Source organism: Pinus tabuliformis, chromosome J (assembly GCF_031772625.1).
Source record: "Pinus tabuliformis cultivar Carrire ecotype Pingquan chromosome J, CPIR1, whole genome shotgun sequence".
NCBI lineage: Eukaryota > Viridiplantae > Streptophyta > Pinopsida > Pinales > Pinaceae > Pinus > Pinus tabuliformis.
Window position 1 is genome coordinate 871,956,743 of NC_142295.1, and position 17,013 is coordinate 871,973,755.

A 17,013-nucleotide genomic window follows, 5' to 3' on the forward strand; every position below is an offset into this window, starting at 1 on the left:
TCCATTTTGCACTACTGGGTTTTGAACCTTTGAGTCCAATTTTGAGGTACTCAAAATCCCCTCTACACGTAATTCTCACCTTCCTGTCCAGAACTGTATCTTCCTGCAACTCATTGAGATATTCAGGCAACAGATCATCAATGGAAGGCAATTGACTTTTCTCTTCGGGATCTTTAATCAATGAAGGTTCAAATAGTTTTAAATTTTCTACATTTACCATTGAATAGATGTGCATGTGCGCTAGCAAATCAAGGCAGAAAGCGTTTTCACCAATTTTCTCAAGTATCTTGAAAGGCCCATACCTTATTGGCTTAAGCTTCTTTCCTTCACCTTGCATTCTGTTCTTGCTAATATACATCCAGACTTGATCACCAACTTGGAAGCTATGCTCAATTCGATGCTTATCATGCCTTGACTTGTACTTGGCTTGGATTTTTTGAAGCTGTTCCTGCACTGCCTGGTGAATTTCTTGGATCTGTTCAATGAACTTAGTTGCTTTGTCCACATCACTGTGTCCATCAACTGTTATGTCTTTACTAAAGACAAAATCCAAGGGAGACCTTGGTATAAAACCAAAACAAGTCTCAAAAGGAGATCTTTGTGTAGAAGAATGTTTAGCACGGTTGTAAGCATGTTGCACATAACATAAATGTTCATCCCAAAGCTTGGGATGCTTGCTGCAATAGCCCCTGAGCAACTGGATCATTGTCCTGTTGACCACCTCTATTTGGCCATCTGTTTGTGGATGAAAGGCTGTGCTCTTCTTCAGTTTGGTGTCCATCAACTCCCACAGACTTGACCAAAACTTCCCAACAAATCGGGAATCTCGATCAGATACTATGGAAGTGGGTAACCCAAAATGTACCTAGACATGCTGAAAGAACAACTTCATTATTTGTTCAGTTGTAATCTGCTTGTTACAAGGTATTAAAATACACATTTTGCTGAACCTGTCCACAATAACATATAAATAGTCATGGCCTTTTCTAGATTTTTGCAATCCCCCAACAAAGTCCATGGAAACACTTTCCCAAGGATGAGAGGGAACTGGAAGTGGAGTGTACAAGCCTAGTTTTCTATTGTTGGGCTTGCTTTTAGCGCACATGGTACACCCTTTAATATATCTAGAAACTGTTTCATGCATTCTTGGCCAATAGCAGAATCTTTGCAGCTGTGCACCTGTCTTACTTACACCAAAATGACCTGATATTAGAAATGTGTGTGCTTCTCGGATTATATTAACTCTTTCAGTTTGTGGAATGCATAACTTTCCCAAATGATACAAGAGTTGGTCCTTAACATAATAATCTAATTCTTCTACTTTTTTGCCATGACATAAAGTTGCACATACGTCTTTAAAATCTATATCTTGAGCATATTGTTCAATGTAGCTTTCATGCATTACTAAGTTATGCTTAAGTATATTAGATGCATTTATAATTGGTCTAGACAACATATCTGCAACTTTATCGTGTATGCCTTTCTTATACCTGATGACTAGATGAAATTGTTGTAGAAAACCCATCCACCTATAGTGTCGTGATTACTACAACTTAGTTTGTGAGTGTAAATATTGAAGTGGTTGATGATCAGTATGTATAACTGTTTCTTTTCCCAATAGGTAATGTTTCCACTTTTTCACGCTCTGCACTAATGCATACAATTCTTTATCATATGTGGGATAATTAACTACTGCAGAATTAAATGTCTTAGAATGATAACATATGGGTTTACCATGTTGCATCAACACTGCTCCCATGGCATAGTCACTGGCATCTGTTTCAATCTCAAATGGTCTTTGAAGATCTAGCAAGCTAGTATTCGTGTTGTACTAATCTTTTCTTTCAAGGTGTCGAAGGCTTTCTACTGTTTGCCTCCCCACTGAAACACCTTGTTCAATCCTCTTAAAGCATGTAAGGGAGCTGCAATTAAGGAAGAGTTAGCAATAAACTTTCTCCAATATTGTGCTACCCCTAGGAAGCTCCTAACTTCTGTAGCAGATTTGAGTTTAGGCCAGTTCACAATGACTTCGACCTTAGAGGGATCTATCTTCAATTCACCACCCCCTACAATACGACCCAAATAATTCAAAGATGTTTTGCCAAATTCACATTTTGATAATTTAACATAGAGATTTTCTTTTGCCAAAACATCTAGAGTGTACTTTACATGCTTCAAATGTTCTTCCCATGTTTTACTGAAAACAAGAATGTCATCTAAATATACAATTACAAAATCATCAATAAAAGGTCGGAGTACATCATTCATAACTTTCATGAAAGTGGTAGTAGCATTAGTTAGGCCAAAAGGCATAACTAGCCATTCATACAACCCTTGCTTCATTTTGAAAGCAGTCTTCCATGCATCTTGCTTTGCAACTCTGACCTGATGGTAGCCACTACGCAAGTCCAACTTGGAAAAGTAAACAACTTCTTTCAACTGATCCAATAGATCATCAATGTGAGGAAGGGGATAACGATTATTGATCGTTATTTTATTCAGCGCTTTGTAATCAATGCACATCCTCCACGAACCATCTTTCTTTCTCACCAACACGATTGGAGATCCACATGGTGATGTGCTTGGCCTTATGAACCCTTTCTCGAGCAGCTCCTGTACCTGTTTCTTGATCTCTGTATACTCTAAAGTGGATAACCGGTACATTCCGATGTTAGGCAATGGAGCATCTTGCTGCAGATGAATATTATGTACAATTTCCCTTTTGGGTGGCAGACCTTTAGGTTCTTGAAACAAGATATCATATTCTGAAACAACTTTTTCTAAATTAGCTTTCTATTTAGCATCACAGCCTTCAAATACATTGGTTTTATCAGGTTTCTTTTCCTTTACAACCATTAGTAAAAATTACTTGCATGAATTTACAATTCTTTTTATCTGCCTTGAGTTTATGAGAGTATAATTATTTTTGAGTTGTTGAGCTCTTATAATATATTCTATTCCATCTTTTGTGAGTTGATACTTATTTTCAGCTCTATAGAAAATGGCTTTTCTATCATACAAGTAAGGACTTCCTAAAACAATACCACATATATCCAAGGGAACTATGTCTAACTCAACCTCATCCACAAATGCTGACCCAAAAACAAACCTAACTTTACATTGTCTAGTCACTTGCAGCTTTGCTTTATCACATACCCAACCTAATGGATATGGCTTCTTGTGAGGTGTGGTTAATAGTCCCAACTTCTTTACAATTGCTTCAGAAATCAAGTTTACTTATGAACCACTATCAAATAAAGTATCAATCTTTTGATGCTTGGAAATAACTCTAATATGAAAAAGCTCATGTCTTTTCCTCTCATTTCTTCATTATCATTAGTTTGTGCAGAATTACTAATAGATGCTTCAAAATTTTTACCTTTTATACCTGTAGCTGTGATTGTTGTTTCATCATCGGAGTCTGACCCCAAATCCTTCTGTATAGCAGCAGTAGTCTTCTTCTTCTTGCCATCAAACTTCTTGGGTTTCAGCTCTAGATGCAAAGACCAGCAATGCTCATCATCATGTCCAACCTTCTTGTAGTGAGTGCATGAAGGTTTGTCTTTCTGTATAGCATTTGCCTTCCTCTCTTTCCATTTCTGCTTCCTCTTTTCCTTGTTCTTGCTTGCAGTGGGTTTTGATGATCCCCTAATCTCTGGGTTCACATTCTTGCTTCTAGCCTCTAGATGTGTAACCTGAACTGATACCTCATCTATGCTAGTAGGGTTAAACATGAGAATGGTGTGCCTCAAATAGCTGTGTAGACCACCTATATACTTCAACAAAGTTTCAGGCGAGTCTAAAGAAATGCATAGAATTAAAGCTCTTTTTCTAAATTCCTGGGTATAGCTTTGTACACTATGCCCCTTTAACTGGCGAAGAGTTTTCCAACTCATCATGGCTTGCTGCATATAAGCTAGTGGATATAATTGTTTTTTAATGGCAGAAACAAATTCATTCTGGGTAGAAAGAATTTTACCATGCTTCTTCAAATCAACTTGTGTCCTGCCTTCCCACCATACTGGGGTAGTTCCTCCAAGGCATAGGCTGGCTAGCTGAATCTTTCTCCTTTCTGAATCGATGTTCTGCACTCTGCAATATACATCAATGTGTCTAATCTAGTTATCTAGCTTTTCTGCATTTAATTCTCCATCATATATTGGCAAATCAAATTTTACATCTAATTTAATCAAAGGGCTAGAAGGAGGTGTTGTTAGAGGAGGCTTTTCTCCTTTCCCTTTGCCTTCAGAATGACCATCTAGAAGAGGTTCTTCTGTTCCTTTGTCTTATTTGGAGGTTGAAGTATCTTCACCTCTACCTTTCTTAAATTATCGATAAATCTCTTCTACCATGGCTCTCATGGTCATGAAACTGTCCATGAATTGATAGTCTGATTCTGAGGGAATTTATTCTGCCATTTTCCTCCTAGGATAGACTCTGCCTATTTTTGGGTTAGTCTCAACCAGTTCACCTTCTCTTGCTTTGAGCTTTGACCTAGTTAGCATTCAACAATCCAGCACAAGCTTGTCCAACCTTAGCAACCTAAAGCTCTAATACCACTTGATTTGATAATGAGATCTAAGACAATTATTAAGGTATTACAGACTCATGTGCATGGACATGCCTATGTTACTTTGTGCAATGGATCGATAAGATTGCGAAATACATAGACAATGAAGCAGTTAAAGAAACATAATAGACAACACACATAAACACAACAAGTTTAATATGGAGTTCATCCAAAGCTCCTGGGCTACATCTCCTGGCTTAGCCTTCAGTGGTGGCCTCTCTATTATGTCTTTAGAAGCAGAGTTTTACAACAGTGAGCTCAATGTGAGTCTCAACATACAACATATACAACATCAAGAGTTTTTCTTGAACTTCTCAAGCCTCTCTAAGTACACAGACTCTCTCTATCACTCCGTCTCTGTCTTTGCTCTGTCTTAGCACTGCCTGCCTCTATCTTCTGTTTTCTATGGCTTTAAAGCCAATCTGCGTTGCTTGTTTGTTTCCTCTTCTTAGCTTTCTGTCTCCTGGCCTCTGTCCGCTCGAATCTCCCTTTTGAGTGTTGGGTCTTGAAATTGTCATTCATTTCCATTACACTTTCACTATTATGTCCATTATATCACCTCCATTTCACCTTCATTTCACTACCATGTCACTACATTCATCTCACTTTTATTATCATTGGGTCACATTTATGTTTTTCCAAACTTTATTAATTCTTAGCCTTTTTAAGTGAATTTGTGGTTAAAATTAGAAAATAATGTGCATATGCTTATACCTAACAAGTAGATTGAGATTGTTGACATGTGTAGGTCAAAAGGAGGCTTCTAAAAGACCTTTATGTGGCAACCTAAGGCCAAATTCGAATTTGAGTGGAGAGGATCATCGGATCATGAGGATATGTGTCACATTTCCTATTTGTATTGAAACTCTAAAAAGACATGTGTCTTATTATTTCCTATTTTGATTAGGACTCTAGAGGTAGAGGGAGAGATTCATGGACTCTCATTAATGAGATGACTTCTCATATTTTTGTATAAATAGGAGATCTCTCTCCTTCATTTGGTAGTTTTTTTTTGGTAGCTTTGGAAAGCTTTGGAGAGCTTTGTTGTACTTTGTAATTTTGAAGATTTTGAATAAAGCTTTGATGGAAGGAGATGTGAAGTAGATGTCATGGAGCATATTAGAATGTAAGGTAGAGTAGATTTTATTTTCTAGTTTTGCTTTGATTTCATTCAAGTATGTCATTTTATAGCTTTCAAGTTTGATAGTTTAGATTTTCCATTCATGCAAATGTGTTCAACCGGTTGATTGTAGATTTATCTAACTGTGTAATCTATGCTTAACAAAATAGTCCAAGAAAGTAGTTCTCCTATTTTCCAATTGGTGCTTGGAGCATTAGAGCACACAGTAGATTAGTTTTCCTTTACATGTTTTGTATTTGCTTTCCATTTGTAGATTTATCTAACTGTGTAATCTATGCTTAACAAAATAGTCCAAGAAAGTAGTCCTCCTATTTTCCAATTGGTGCTTGGAGCATTAGAGCACATAGTAGATTAGTTTTCCTTTACATGTTTTGTATTTGCTTTCCATTTCAAATTAGCATAACTGACTGTGTTTCCTATGCTCGCTAAATCGTCTCAAGAAGGTGGCTCTACCATTTTCCAATTGGACTGAATTTGGGTGTTTGTTCACACAGCAGTGATAGATTCATTTCCCATGCTTTCTTAAGATCACATCTATTGTATACTCAATTGCTTAAGTCATTTCAAGAAGATGATTTCGACATCTTCCTATATTGAATGTTCTCAATGGTATTTGAGCCTGCAGTAGATCATAGTTGTTTTTGTATTGTTTTAAACTAGCATTATCATTTTTGCTTTCATTTCATAGATATTTTTTGCCAGCTTAGATTAGTCTAACTATTCAAAGTTTTGATTTGTTTTTATCTAATGTTCATTTCCTTTTTTCCTTTCTTTAGAAATTAGATTTTAACATTAAGAGTCATTAGATTTAGTTGTCCATTAACATTTAGAGATTTCATCTAGAAGCATAACTTTTTTTCTTAGATTAATTTCCTTAAGCATAAGAAACAAAACCCCCAAAAACAACAAACTATAAAACAACGAAGTAAAGAAAAATGTTAACTAAGTACATATAGTGCACCACACTTCATCAGTTTACGATACCTAGATTGATAATTTATGTAGAGCAATTTAGGACACTGAATTGACTAGGCATTTTGTCCCCGTTGCCGGGGAAGTGTAATTAGGAGATTTTATTTCTTACATCTAAAAAAAAATCAATAATTTCTCGAGTATGCTCTCCTTCTGCACTTTGTGTGATCTGGAGGATCAGAAAAATAATTTTTATGTTTAAAAAAAATAAAAAATCATTGTTTTGTTTAATGAAATATATATGTATATTTTTAATTTTTGAAAGTATAACATATAATTTTATTAACAAAACAATTTAAAAAAGTACATAAAAAATAAATAATAAATTTTATTATTTTGTTTAGTAAAATATATATGTATATTTTTAATTTTTGAAAATATAACATATGTAATTTTTTTTTTTTTTTTTTTTTTACAATGTCGGCTACTCATATATTTAAAAAAAAAAAAAAAAAAAAAAAAAAAAAAAAAAAAAAAAACTTTCTGAAAGGAGAACTATTACATGATGGGGGAGAGTATGAGAGCTGAGGCACAAAATCGGGTACGCAGACCCGCAATCCTCGTAGCTTCTCTTAATTGAAAGCAAGACTGAAAATAAACGGTTATACTGCCTTACATAGGATCCTCCTAACCAAGCAAATTTGCAATGCATAAAATCACGGAAAGTGTGGAGTGGCCGAATCTTCCTTCTGGGCGCTGGCTCTAGTCGATGCTTCTGCCTGATTGTTTTCGGTGAGAGTGCGAATATGGTCTATTACCGCCTCCATGTGGATGCAGCGGTCCTTCAAGTCTTCAATCTCCTTTTTTCTTTTTCCCAGCTTCTTTCGTTTGGATTCTCTATCAGCATGGTAGTCCTCTGTTAACTCCTTCAGCTGTTTTTTCACACTGTTGATCATAATGGTATGTGCCATGCACATATTGCATTCTTTGCTGTTGAAGAGATTCCCCAAAGGGTCTCTGTTTGGGCCCTGGTTGGATGGCTGGCCTTGCTTGTCCTCCATCGAAGTGGCCTGAGGATTGGTGACAGAGAGCGCGCTGCTGTTTAGAGAGCCTGAAACCACTTTGAATGGAGCGAGATTGAAGAAGTGCTGGGGCTTTAAACGGTGGGAAGGAGCTCTCAGAATGAAACCAGAGAGCTTGCTGATGATGAGGGAGCCTAGGATCGATTTGGATGGATCGGAGTCTCTGAAGAGCTGTGTCTTTAGGAGAAAGCGGGCGGGCCTCACCAGCTTCGGGAGAGCGCTGCTAAATGAACAAGAGCCACTGTTAATTAGCAACAGAATCAAATGAAATAGAGAGAGCCTTACCCTGGGATCAGGACTGAAGAACAGAGACTTTGGAGGAGGAAGAGCATCCGAGTTGCGCCAAGAGTTTAAGAGAGCTCTTAAGGCTTGATCACTGTCTGGCGAGGAGATGGGGAGCTGTCCGCTATTTGTAGAGGGACGAAGGTCCATAGTGCAGATGGAGAGGGGCTGAGAATGCCCGAGGGTAAGGAGAACACGGTCAAGGGCGATGATTACCCTGATGTCCATACTCATGTGAGAAGTATGGGCTTTTCTGATAACGCAGAGAGTGTCTGCCTCGGAGGGACGAGAGATCACACAATTTCTGAGAACGATGATTGCATTTGAAGCCCGAGGTTGAGAAGATCTGATTGGGAACCCGATTGTGCTGCTTTGTAATCTTGGGGAAGATACGGAAAGATATCCTGGCTGCCTGGAGTGACTTGGGACGGCGGGAGGCTTATACTTACGGAATATCCCTGACATAGATGGAGCTCTTCTCTCTAACCTGACCCAGTTCCCTTCTGACCGCTTGATTTTCTTGCTGGTCTGCTTCTTTATTGAAGTTCCTGAGGATGTGTTTGAAGGTCACCTCGCCTAAAGCTCTGACGTTCTCCATGATTCGGTTCTTGATGTTGTTGAGGGCCAGTTGATTAAAATCTCTCCCTGTGGACATGGCAGCGATTATTATGGCTGAATCTCCTAGGATGAGGGGGTTTTGAAGGCCGAGATTCTTTAAGATAATCATGCCCAGGAGGAGGCCATAGGCCTCTGCTTTGTTATTAGACATTTGGCCTAATCCCCATTCGAATGAAACCATAGTATTCCCCTGCGAGTCCTTTATGATCCCACCGGCCCCTGCTTGTCCCGGGTTCTTTTTTGAGGCCCCATCGAAATACAGGATAGGCCTCTTTTGGCTTTTTAACCAGTTATTGATTTCCTCTTCGGTGCCACGAAGCTTCCAATTCTGGCTGCCATTCCTTTCTCTGATATAGACATATGGACTTGGTTTGATGTTGAATTTTCTCATCCATTCCTTGAGCCTCTCATCCACGACCTCCATGTCTTTCTGATTAACCCCTGTTGCTTCGAAAGACTCAGCAATGAGGGCAATTGTTTTAGCTACAATGCCTGTTATGGAAGGTTTTTCATTATTGAAAATGCACTTATTACGTGCAATCCAGATTTGCCAACTCAGATTAGCAGGGATGCTGTTCCAGATCCTGTGCACTATGAGATTTCCTTTTTTGGGTTGATGGAGTCTTTTGACCCAGTCTTTATGGAGGGTCGAAATCTGAGGGGGAAGGATTTCTGAGGAGATTGTGCCTGAGAGGAGATGCCAACAGGTTTTAGAAATCGGGCACTCAATGAAAAGATGAGTAATGGTTTCTTCAGCTAGCCTGCACAAACAACACATGGAAGGTCCCTGGATACCTCGCTTTCTGAGGTTCTCAGCAGTTAAAATTTTGCCATGCATAAGAGTCCAATTGAATAATTTAACCTTGGGGAGGCATTCAGGGCGCCAAACAGCCTTGTACAAGGGCCAATTATTAACTTCTGAGATGTCCTGGAGGGCTTTGTAACCTTCTTTGACTGAGTAATTACCTCCATTAGGATCCCAAACGAACTTATCTTCCTTCCTTTTGTTGATGGGGGCTGAGCCACTGAGGGAGCTCTTGAGCTCGTTCCAAAGCTTGGCTAAGTCCATGGGGAGATTGAGAGGGATCCAGCCTGGCCAGCAGTCCTGATCCCATGAAGAAATGTCGAAGAGAGAGTTGTAATTCGCTTCAACCATCCACCGTTGGAGGGGATACAGGTGACGGATAGTGTCTCTGGCCTGAGACCCCATAATTCTATCTTTCCAGATATTTATCTCCCTACCATTCCCTGGAGCGCTCGAGATGAAGGGTTTGCAGAGGGGGAGCGATTTCTTAATCAGATTCCAGGTTGGGGTGCCTTGTCTTTCAATAATATTTTCTGTTAGGATATTACTGTTTGGGCCGTTCAGGTATTTCTTCTTTATTATGGTAGTCCACCATGCTTCTTTTTCGTTTAGAATCCGCCATATAAGCTTGAAGCCCAGTGCTAGATTTGCTAGCCTTGGAACCCTTATTCCAAGCCCTCCTTTTTCCACAGGGAGGATTACTTTATCCCACTTAACCAAACTGAACTTCTTGGTGTTCTGCTTGCCTCCTTGCCACAGGAAGCTTTGGATTATTAACTCCATGTGTTTGTGAATACTGGCTGGAGCTAGTGCAATAGCGAACTGATAGATGGGGAGAGAGGTGAGGATGGACTTGATTAGAATCGATCTACCTGCTAAGTTTAACCAGTGCACTCCCCACCTTTGCAATTTGCCTCTGAGTTTATCAATGATCTTGACCCAAATCCCTGATTTGATTGTCTCTTTAGCCAAAGGAAGCCCCAGATACATGAAGTGGGACCAATTTGACTGAGCTGGAGTTTCCATGATGAGAGATATACGCTGAATGATGTGGTTGGGGACGTTCCAAGCGTATAACATGCATTTATTATTGTTAAGCTTGCCACCAGAGGCAAGAAGGAAAAGATCCAAGACTTTTTTGAATCTCCTCGCCATTATGCAAGAGGCACCTCCTATGAGGAGGGTATCATCCGCGAACAGAGAGTGATTTATTCCTTTCGACCCTCTGACAATTTCAATCCCTATTATTTATTTTTTCCTTCTCAAGTTTTCCAACTTCGAGCTAAGAGCTTCCGCCATGAGTATGTAAAGGAAGGGAGAGAGCGGGCACCCTTGTCTCAGACCCCTTGAGCTTTTGAAGGCAATGCTGGGTCTTCCATTTATGAGGGGGGCAGTCCAATTGCCTGAGATGCACTCCCTCACCCTGCTTATGAAGAGCTCAGATATGCCAAGCTTTTTGAGGACGGCCTGAAGAAAGGAGTGGTTGACTCGATCGAAAGCATTGGCCATGTCCAACTTCATTATCATGCCCTTCTCTTTCCTGGAGATACTGCTTTGAATAGCCTCTTGGATGAGGATTACATTGTCGGCGATTTGCCTCCTTGGGACAAAACCACCTTGGTTCTCAGAGATGAGAGAGGGGAGAATAGATTTGAGTCTGTTGGCAAGGATCTTAGTTATGATTTTGTAGGAGACATTACAGAGGGAGATAGGGCGAAAGCGGTTGAAGGAGAGAGGGTTAGGCTCTTTGGGGATTAGGGCTAGGTAGGAGGATTTCATTCCGCCTCCCATCTTGCCTTTTTGGAAAAAGTTTCTAACAGCTCTGATATAATCCTTTTTGATGATGTCCCAATGATTCTTGTAGAAATCCACAGTGAAGCCATCGGGTCCCGGGGCCTTGTCTGAGGCCATGTTGCGGATTGTTTGCTCTATCTCTTCGACAGTGATCTCTTTGTCCAGCTCAGAATTTTGTTCCTCAGAGATTTTGCTTTCCATTGTGTTCAGGATTTCCATACCATCACTGCCATGCTGGTCCGCGATAAGGAGATCTTGGAAATGAGCGGACGCAGCCTCCATTATTTCCTTGTGCTCCTTTATTTCAACGCCCTCCACTGTTATTTTGTCAATATTATTGCCAGCTCTCCTCATTTTCAGATTGTTGTGGAAAAAGGAGGTATTCCTATCTCCCGACTTTAGCCATAGACACCTTGACTTTTGCCTTTGTTCCTCTTCCTCTTTTCTGTTCAGCTTATACAGTTCCTTTTGGAGTTCCATCTCTTTGATTTGCTCCTCTTCCGTATCTTGTCTGCTGTCTTTCTCTTGGTCCCACTGCGTGAGCTTATCATGGAGAGCTGATTTAGCTCTATTCTCTTCTATTGATTTGATTTTGGCCCATTGTTTTATGGCTGAACGCAGAATTTTTATTTTGGATTCCCAAACGTAGTGCAGGGATCCTTTAATCTCTGTTGACCACTGTTCTTTTATCAGAGCTCGGAATTCCTCCTGGTTATCCCATGCTCTGTTATATCTGAATGGAAGCGGTCCCAAGTTTGCTCCTTTGTCCAATTTTAGTGCTACAGGCTTATGATCTGAAAAGCATCCTTGGATGATGAGGCTTTTAATGCATGCAAAATTGGCCACTATTCTGTCTTGGATCAAGATACGATCCAATCTTTCCTTTATATTGTTTCGACCTGCTCTCTTATTGGACCAGGTAAAGCGCCCATTCTGAGGAGGGAAATCCACCAGGTTGTGGTTTAGAATGATTTCTTCAAGAGCTTCCCTTGAGGAATCTGCCAAGAAATTTCCCCCCATTTTTTCTTCGGCATTTCTTATAAGATTCAAGTCCCCCCCTAGGATAATGCTTCTGCCTTGTGTCTCCAGGAGGTCTGCCGCAATTGACTTCCAACAAGCATCCTTGTCCCGGAAGTGAGGAGGTGCGTAAACATTGTAGATTGTGTAGTCTTCTGTCTTTGCTGTATTTTGGATGTCTAAGCGGATCCACCAGCTGCTTTGCCTTTGATTTAAAAGGTTCCATTTTTGTTTGTCCCAGATGGACCCTATGCCACCTGAGGCGCCAGATGCGCTAACTGCAATTCCTTCATAAGTTCTGCTATTTTTTAAGTAGTTCTTGAAATCCTGCTCACTTATTTTGGTCTCCTGGATGAGGAGGATGTCTGGGTGTTCTGATTTAAGGAGATCGCGGACTGCATTAACTTTGAGGGAGGAGCCCATCCCCCTACAGTTCCAAGAGACCAGATTCATCATTTAATTATCTTGACGTGGGAACCCCCTTTCTCTTTCCCTTTTTCTCCGTTTCCTTTCGTCTTGTCCAGATAGGTATCCATTGGTTGTTGAATCCCTGTGGTCATTTCTTTTGCTGCAGTCTCGTCCCTTAACTCCTTGTTTGATTTCCTTCCGACTTTTCTTGGGGGATCTGCGGATGTGTTGCTTTCCTTGGACTTGTTCCTGGTTAGAATTCTCTCTACTGTGTGGGGAGGGGAGGAAGGCGGGGGGGAGGAAGGCGGGGGGAGGCGGGGGTAACAGGGGGGGCTCTCGGGGAAGGAGGGGGGGAAGGAGGATCAACCTCAGATAGGGTTTCGAAAAGGTTGGAGGATGAAGGGATGGTCGGGCCTGACTGAGAAGGGGGGAGGGGGGCGACTGGAGGGTTCTTGTTATTTCCGTGTGGGGGGTTGGGCCTCTTTTTCTTAACCGTTTCCCAGACTTCCTCTGCTGTTTCAGTGTTAGATTCAGAAAGATTTGCCTTTGCTTTACTGCATCTATTAGCGAAATGGCCATACTCATGACATACCTTGCATTTGAAGGGAAGCTGTTCGTAGTCAACTTGCTGAAGGTGCGTCCATTGGTCGACTCTGATTTTGATGGCTTCTGGCAGTCCCTTTCCCAGGTCCACTTCGACACAAATTCTTGCGCATGCATGCATGTTCTCCTTAGGCTCCGATCTGTCGATATACTTCCCTATTCCGTTTCCAATTGCTTTCACTGACTCATCTCCCCAGCAGTGAAGGGGCAGGTGCGGGAGCCGGACCCAAACAGGAACAGCATTGGGGACGTCCATCTCCGGGTCGAAGTCAGGGGTCCATTTGTTCAGGTAAAGGCCTCTTGTGTCCATAAAGTATGGGCCATTCCTGAAAATTAAGTTTCGGTCTTCCACTGATTCGAAAAGGAAGGTGAAGAACCCTCTTCCACAAAAACGGATCGCAATCTTGCCTTGAACCATCGAATTCCAATTTCTTTCCACCCATCGCTGGACAGTGCGAGGGGAGGGCCATAAACCCGTGAATTGACCAACTAGGCCTCTATCTGCAAGAGCCACCGCCGCTCTCCTTGGAAGGGCAGGGGGGAGCGGGATTTCTGGGACCTCATCCATTTTTTTAACGAAGCGAGAAGTAACAGGCCTGATCCTTTCCGAAGAGTTCTCCTGGGTGAGGGAGGCAAAGGATTTCATGAGTTCATCCTGATCCGGTCCAGAAGGGCCCATGGCCGCCATGATCGGGGATCTGAGAGAGCCTGAGCGACCTAGCAGCAGCGCTGCTAGGCGCAGAAACGGAGCGGGACAAGGGCTTGATCAGAAGAGGCAGAGGGAAGCGGGAGAGGGGCAGGGGATACGGGGAAGGGAAGAAAACAGGAGGGAGCGAGCACGAGGGCAGGAGGCCCGACAGCAAGGGGCGCAAAGCCTTGCAGCAGAGCTGCAAGGCGCGGGGCAGCGGGGAGGTCAATGGGCTGCCATGGCCAGAGGGAGGCGCGTGCAGCGGCTTTCGGAAAAAATCAACATATGTAATTTTATTAACAAAATAAATAAATAAAATAAAATAAAAAATAATTTTTTTTTCCACGTTTCACATAATAAAATAATCTCTGCATTTCTTGAAGTTATGGTGGACGTAGTAAATGTTTGCATTTCTTGTCTGGAGGACATTCACTGGCCTGTATTCCTTCCCCTCCTCAACATCAAAATCCTCAGACCTTGATCTCTCAGTGCACTCTCGTTTTCTGCTCATGCTAGCTGTAATAACCTGCTTGAATTCGTCAACCATTTTCTTAATCTGCCCAGGCTCAAGCAACAAACCTGAAATCTGAATGCATTCATTTAATGAGCTTAACATATTTGTAAGGACCTCTGTTTCTGGTTCCTTATGTAATGCTTCAACAAGGGATGAAATAATATAGTCCGATAATTGCTTAACATATGACTCATTACATCCCTGTGCTTGTCCTTTATCCATGGCCAATTTTCCAGCTTGGAGCAGTTCTGGCATGCCTGAAACTGCAACCATCCGAACTTCCTCATGAAAATAGAACTTCAATAATGGAACAAGATCATCGAAATTGACTGGTTCATACGCTGTGATTACATCTGAAAACAATTTTTTCCTGTGAAATCGATTTTACAGCCGAATGTGGTGATTCACAAAAACGCAGAACAATAAAAACGTCAAACTTTAACTGCACGATCCAGCCAAACGAAGACGAATTAGGAAAAAATAAAACATGGGTTTTTTCAGGGACAGGGTCAATTAGATAACCCAGAAATGGTTTTAAGAAATTCGCAGTGGTTTGGGAGAATTTCTCGGTTCTTTAAAGCCTCTTTTTGCATGCCGCATGAAGAAAAAACGGAATTTGAATTAATGAACAGGCTGTGATTTAATTCGGCGTGCTTGGAGAGGGGAATTCCGATTTGGGAATCAATTGTGTGCTGGCATTCAATCTTACTCCACCACGTCTCCCGCCTTTAATACCTCCCATCTTTAACTCGCACTTCACTGTTACACTGTTTTAATGGTTAATTACATGACGTGAACCAGTTGGATACGGCTCTTCACAACCGATTGATAGACGTGGCGAAGTCCCATGATTGAAATCCATAACATTCTTTTGGAGCTGTACTTGTCTAATGATCTTTGTGCTCCATCTTTTTCCCAATATATTGTCCGGAGTATGGACACTTCTGCAGTTGGAAGGCTCCACTAGACATTATATGAGCAGCAAAGGAAAAATCATTATCTGCTAAACGTAAATGGCAAAATATAAATCCTCCACACCTTTTCCATGCATACAGCCTTACTGCTTCGTATACCTTCCATATTTCATTCTTATATCCATCATTTTTTCCACGGTTCCACATCCACTTTTCATCTCCATTCTGCCATATTTCATCCACACAGTCATTTTCTATTTTCATTAATTCATCAAGTCATATTTTATTCACTGTGTTACATTCCGCAACACCTTGAGGCTTGCATGCCTTAATTGCAAGTCCTCATGCCGAAAAACAATGAGAATACATTAATGTCCCTTGTTCATCAGATCTTCTAGGTGAATTAACATCAGCAAATTCATTCGTACCTCGCAAGATGTGTTTGGGCATCTTGACTCTCATTGTCATCAATGGTGAGAATTCTCGTGTTGACTAGTGGCATTCATTAATGGCCATTAAGTCAACAATTTCCTGCTATGTTTGACATCAAAATATCTCTTCACATGGTAGGAATTGTGCCAATGAGTTTTGAAAACATGAAGACTATTATTTTCAACATTTTTGGAGCAGATATAAAACAGATCAACGCTATTCAACAGTAGATTCAACAAGTTCTAGTAGAAGCAATAAAAAGTCATCTTGAATCTTTTATCCATGACTCTTTTTGTCTAGCGACTTGAAGAAGATTATGATCAGACTTTTGTAGCCACCACACATACAACTCATCCATTTCAAAGGGTAAGTTAAGGTACGTCATTTTCTAACTTTTGACCATAGAATTCCATAAGAAGCTAGAATGATAATTGTTGGAAAAACATTTCTCTTCCTCATTTCATAAAATTGCCAATACCATCAGTTTGGGAGGGAAATACATTCATATTCATATCTTGCCATGTTCATATCATAGTCAGAAGCTCACATACTTCCGAAATATATTAACTATTACATTATTATTATGAGTATACAATGGATTTTCAAAGGTGCTTAAAGGATAATTGGATACAAACACAATCATGGTTGTCACACAAGAACCAACCATCATGCAATCCAGTAAAGATATACTTTGCAAAAATAATCAAAATATCATTATGCAAAGTTCAAAGATCAAAATAGAATGCAACAACAAAATATGGTTGTAACACAAGAACCAACCATGTTGCAATTCAAGTAAAACACTTTGCAGAAGTATGAATTTATCAAATGATATCATGCAAAGTTAAGCCAAAGCTCAAGGATCAAAAGAATTAATGTAATATATATTGCATGAGGACATGCAATAGCTTCAGTTGGGGGGTATGTTGGGTCTTGCAATTGTCATTCATTTCCATTACACTTTCACTATTATGTCCATTATATCACCTTCATTTCAGTACCATGTTACTACATTCATCTCACTTTCATTATCATTGGGTCACATTTATGTTTTTCCAAACTTTATTAATTCTTAACCTTTTTAAGTGAATTTGTGGTTAAAAATTAGAAAATAATGTGCATATGCTTATACCTAACAAGTGGGTTGAGATTGTTGACATGTCTAGGTCAAAAGGAGGCTTCTAGAAGACTTTTATGTGACACCCTAAGGCCAAATTCGAATTTGAGTGGAGA

General features: G+C 40.5%; 1 protein-coding gene across 1 annotated transcript; it reads right to left on the reverse strand.

The window, feature by feature from the left end:
* Positions 1–8,432: 8,432 nt before the first annotated feature.
* LOC149229454 (uncharacterized) lies at positions 8,433–13,920 on the reverse strand. The gene is made up of 3 exons (XM_089381041.1): positions 13,049–13,920; positions 11,207–12,648; positions 8,433–9,097 (listed from the first exon to the last, which is right to left on the reverse strand). The coding sequence occupies exons 1-3, from the start codon at positions 13,918–13,920 to the stop codon at positions 8,433–8,435; spliced, it is 2,979 nt and encodes a 992-aa protein (XP_089237167.1).
* Between the last annotated feature and the right edge of the window lie 3,093 nt (positions 13,921–17,013).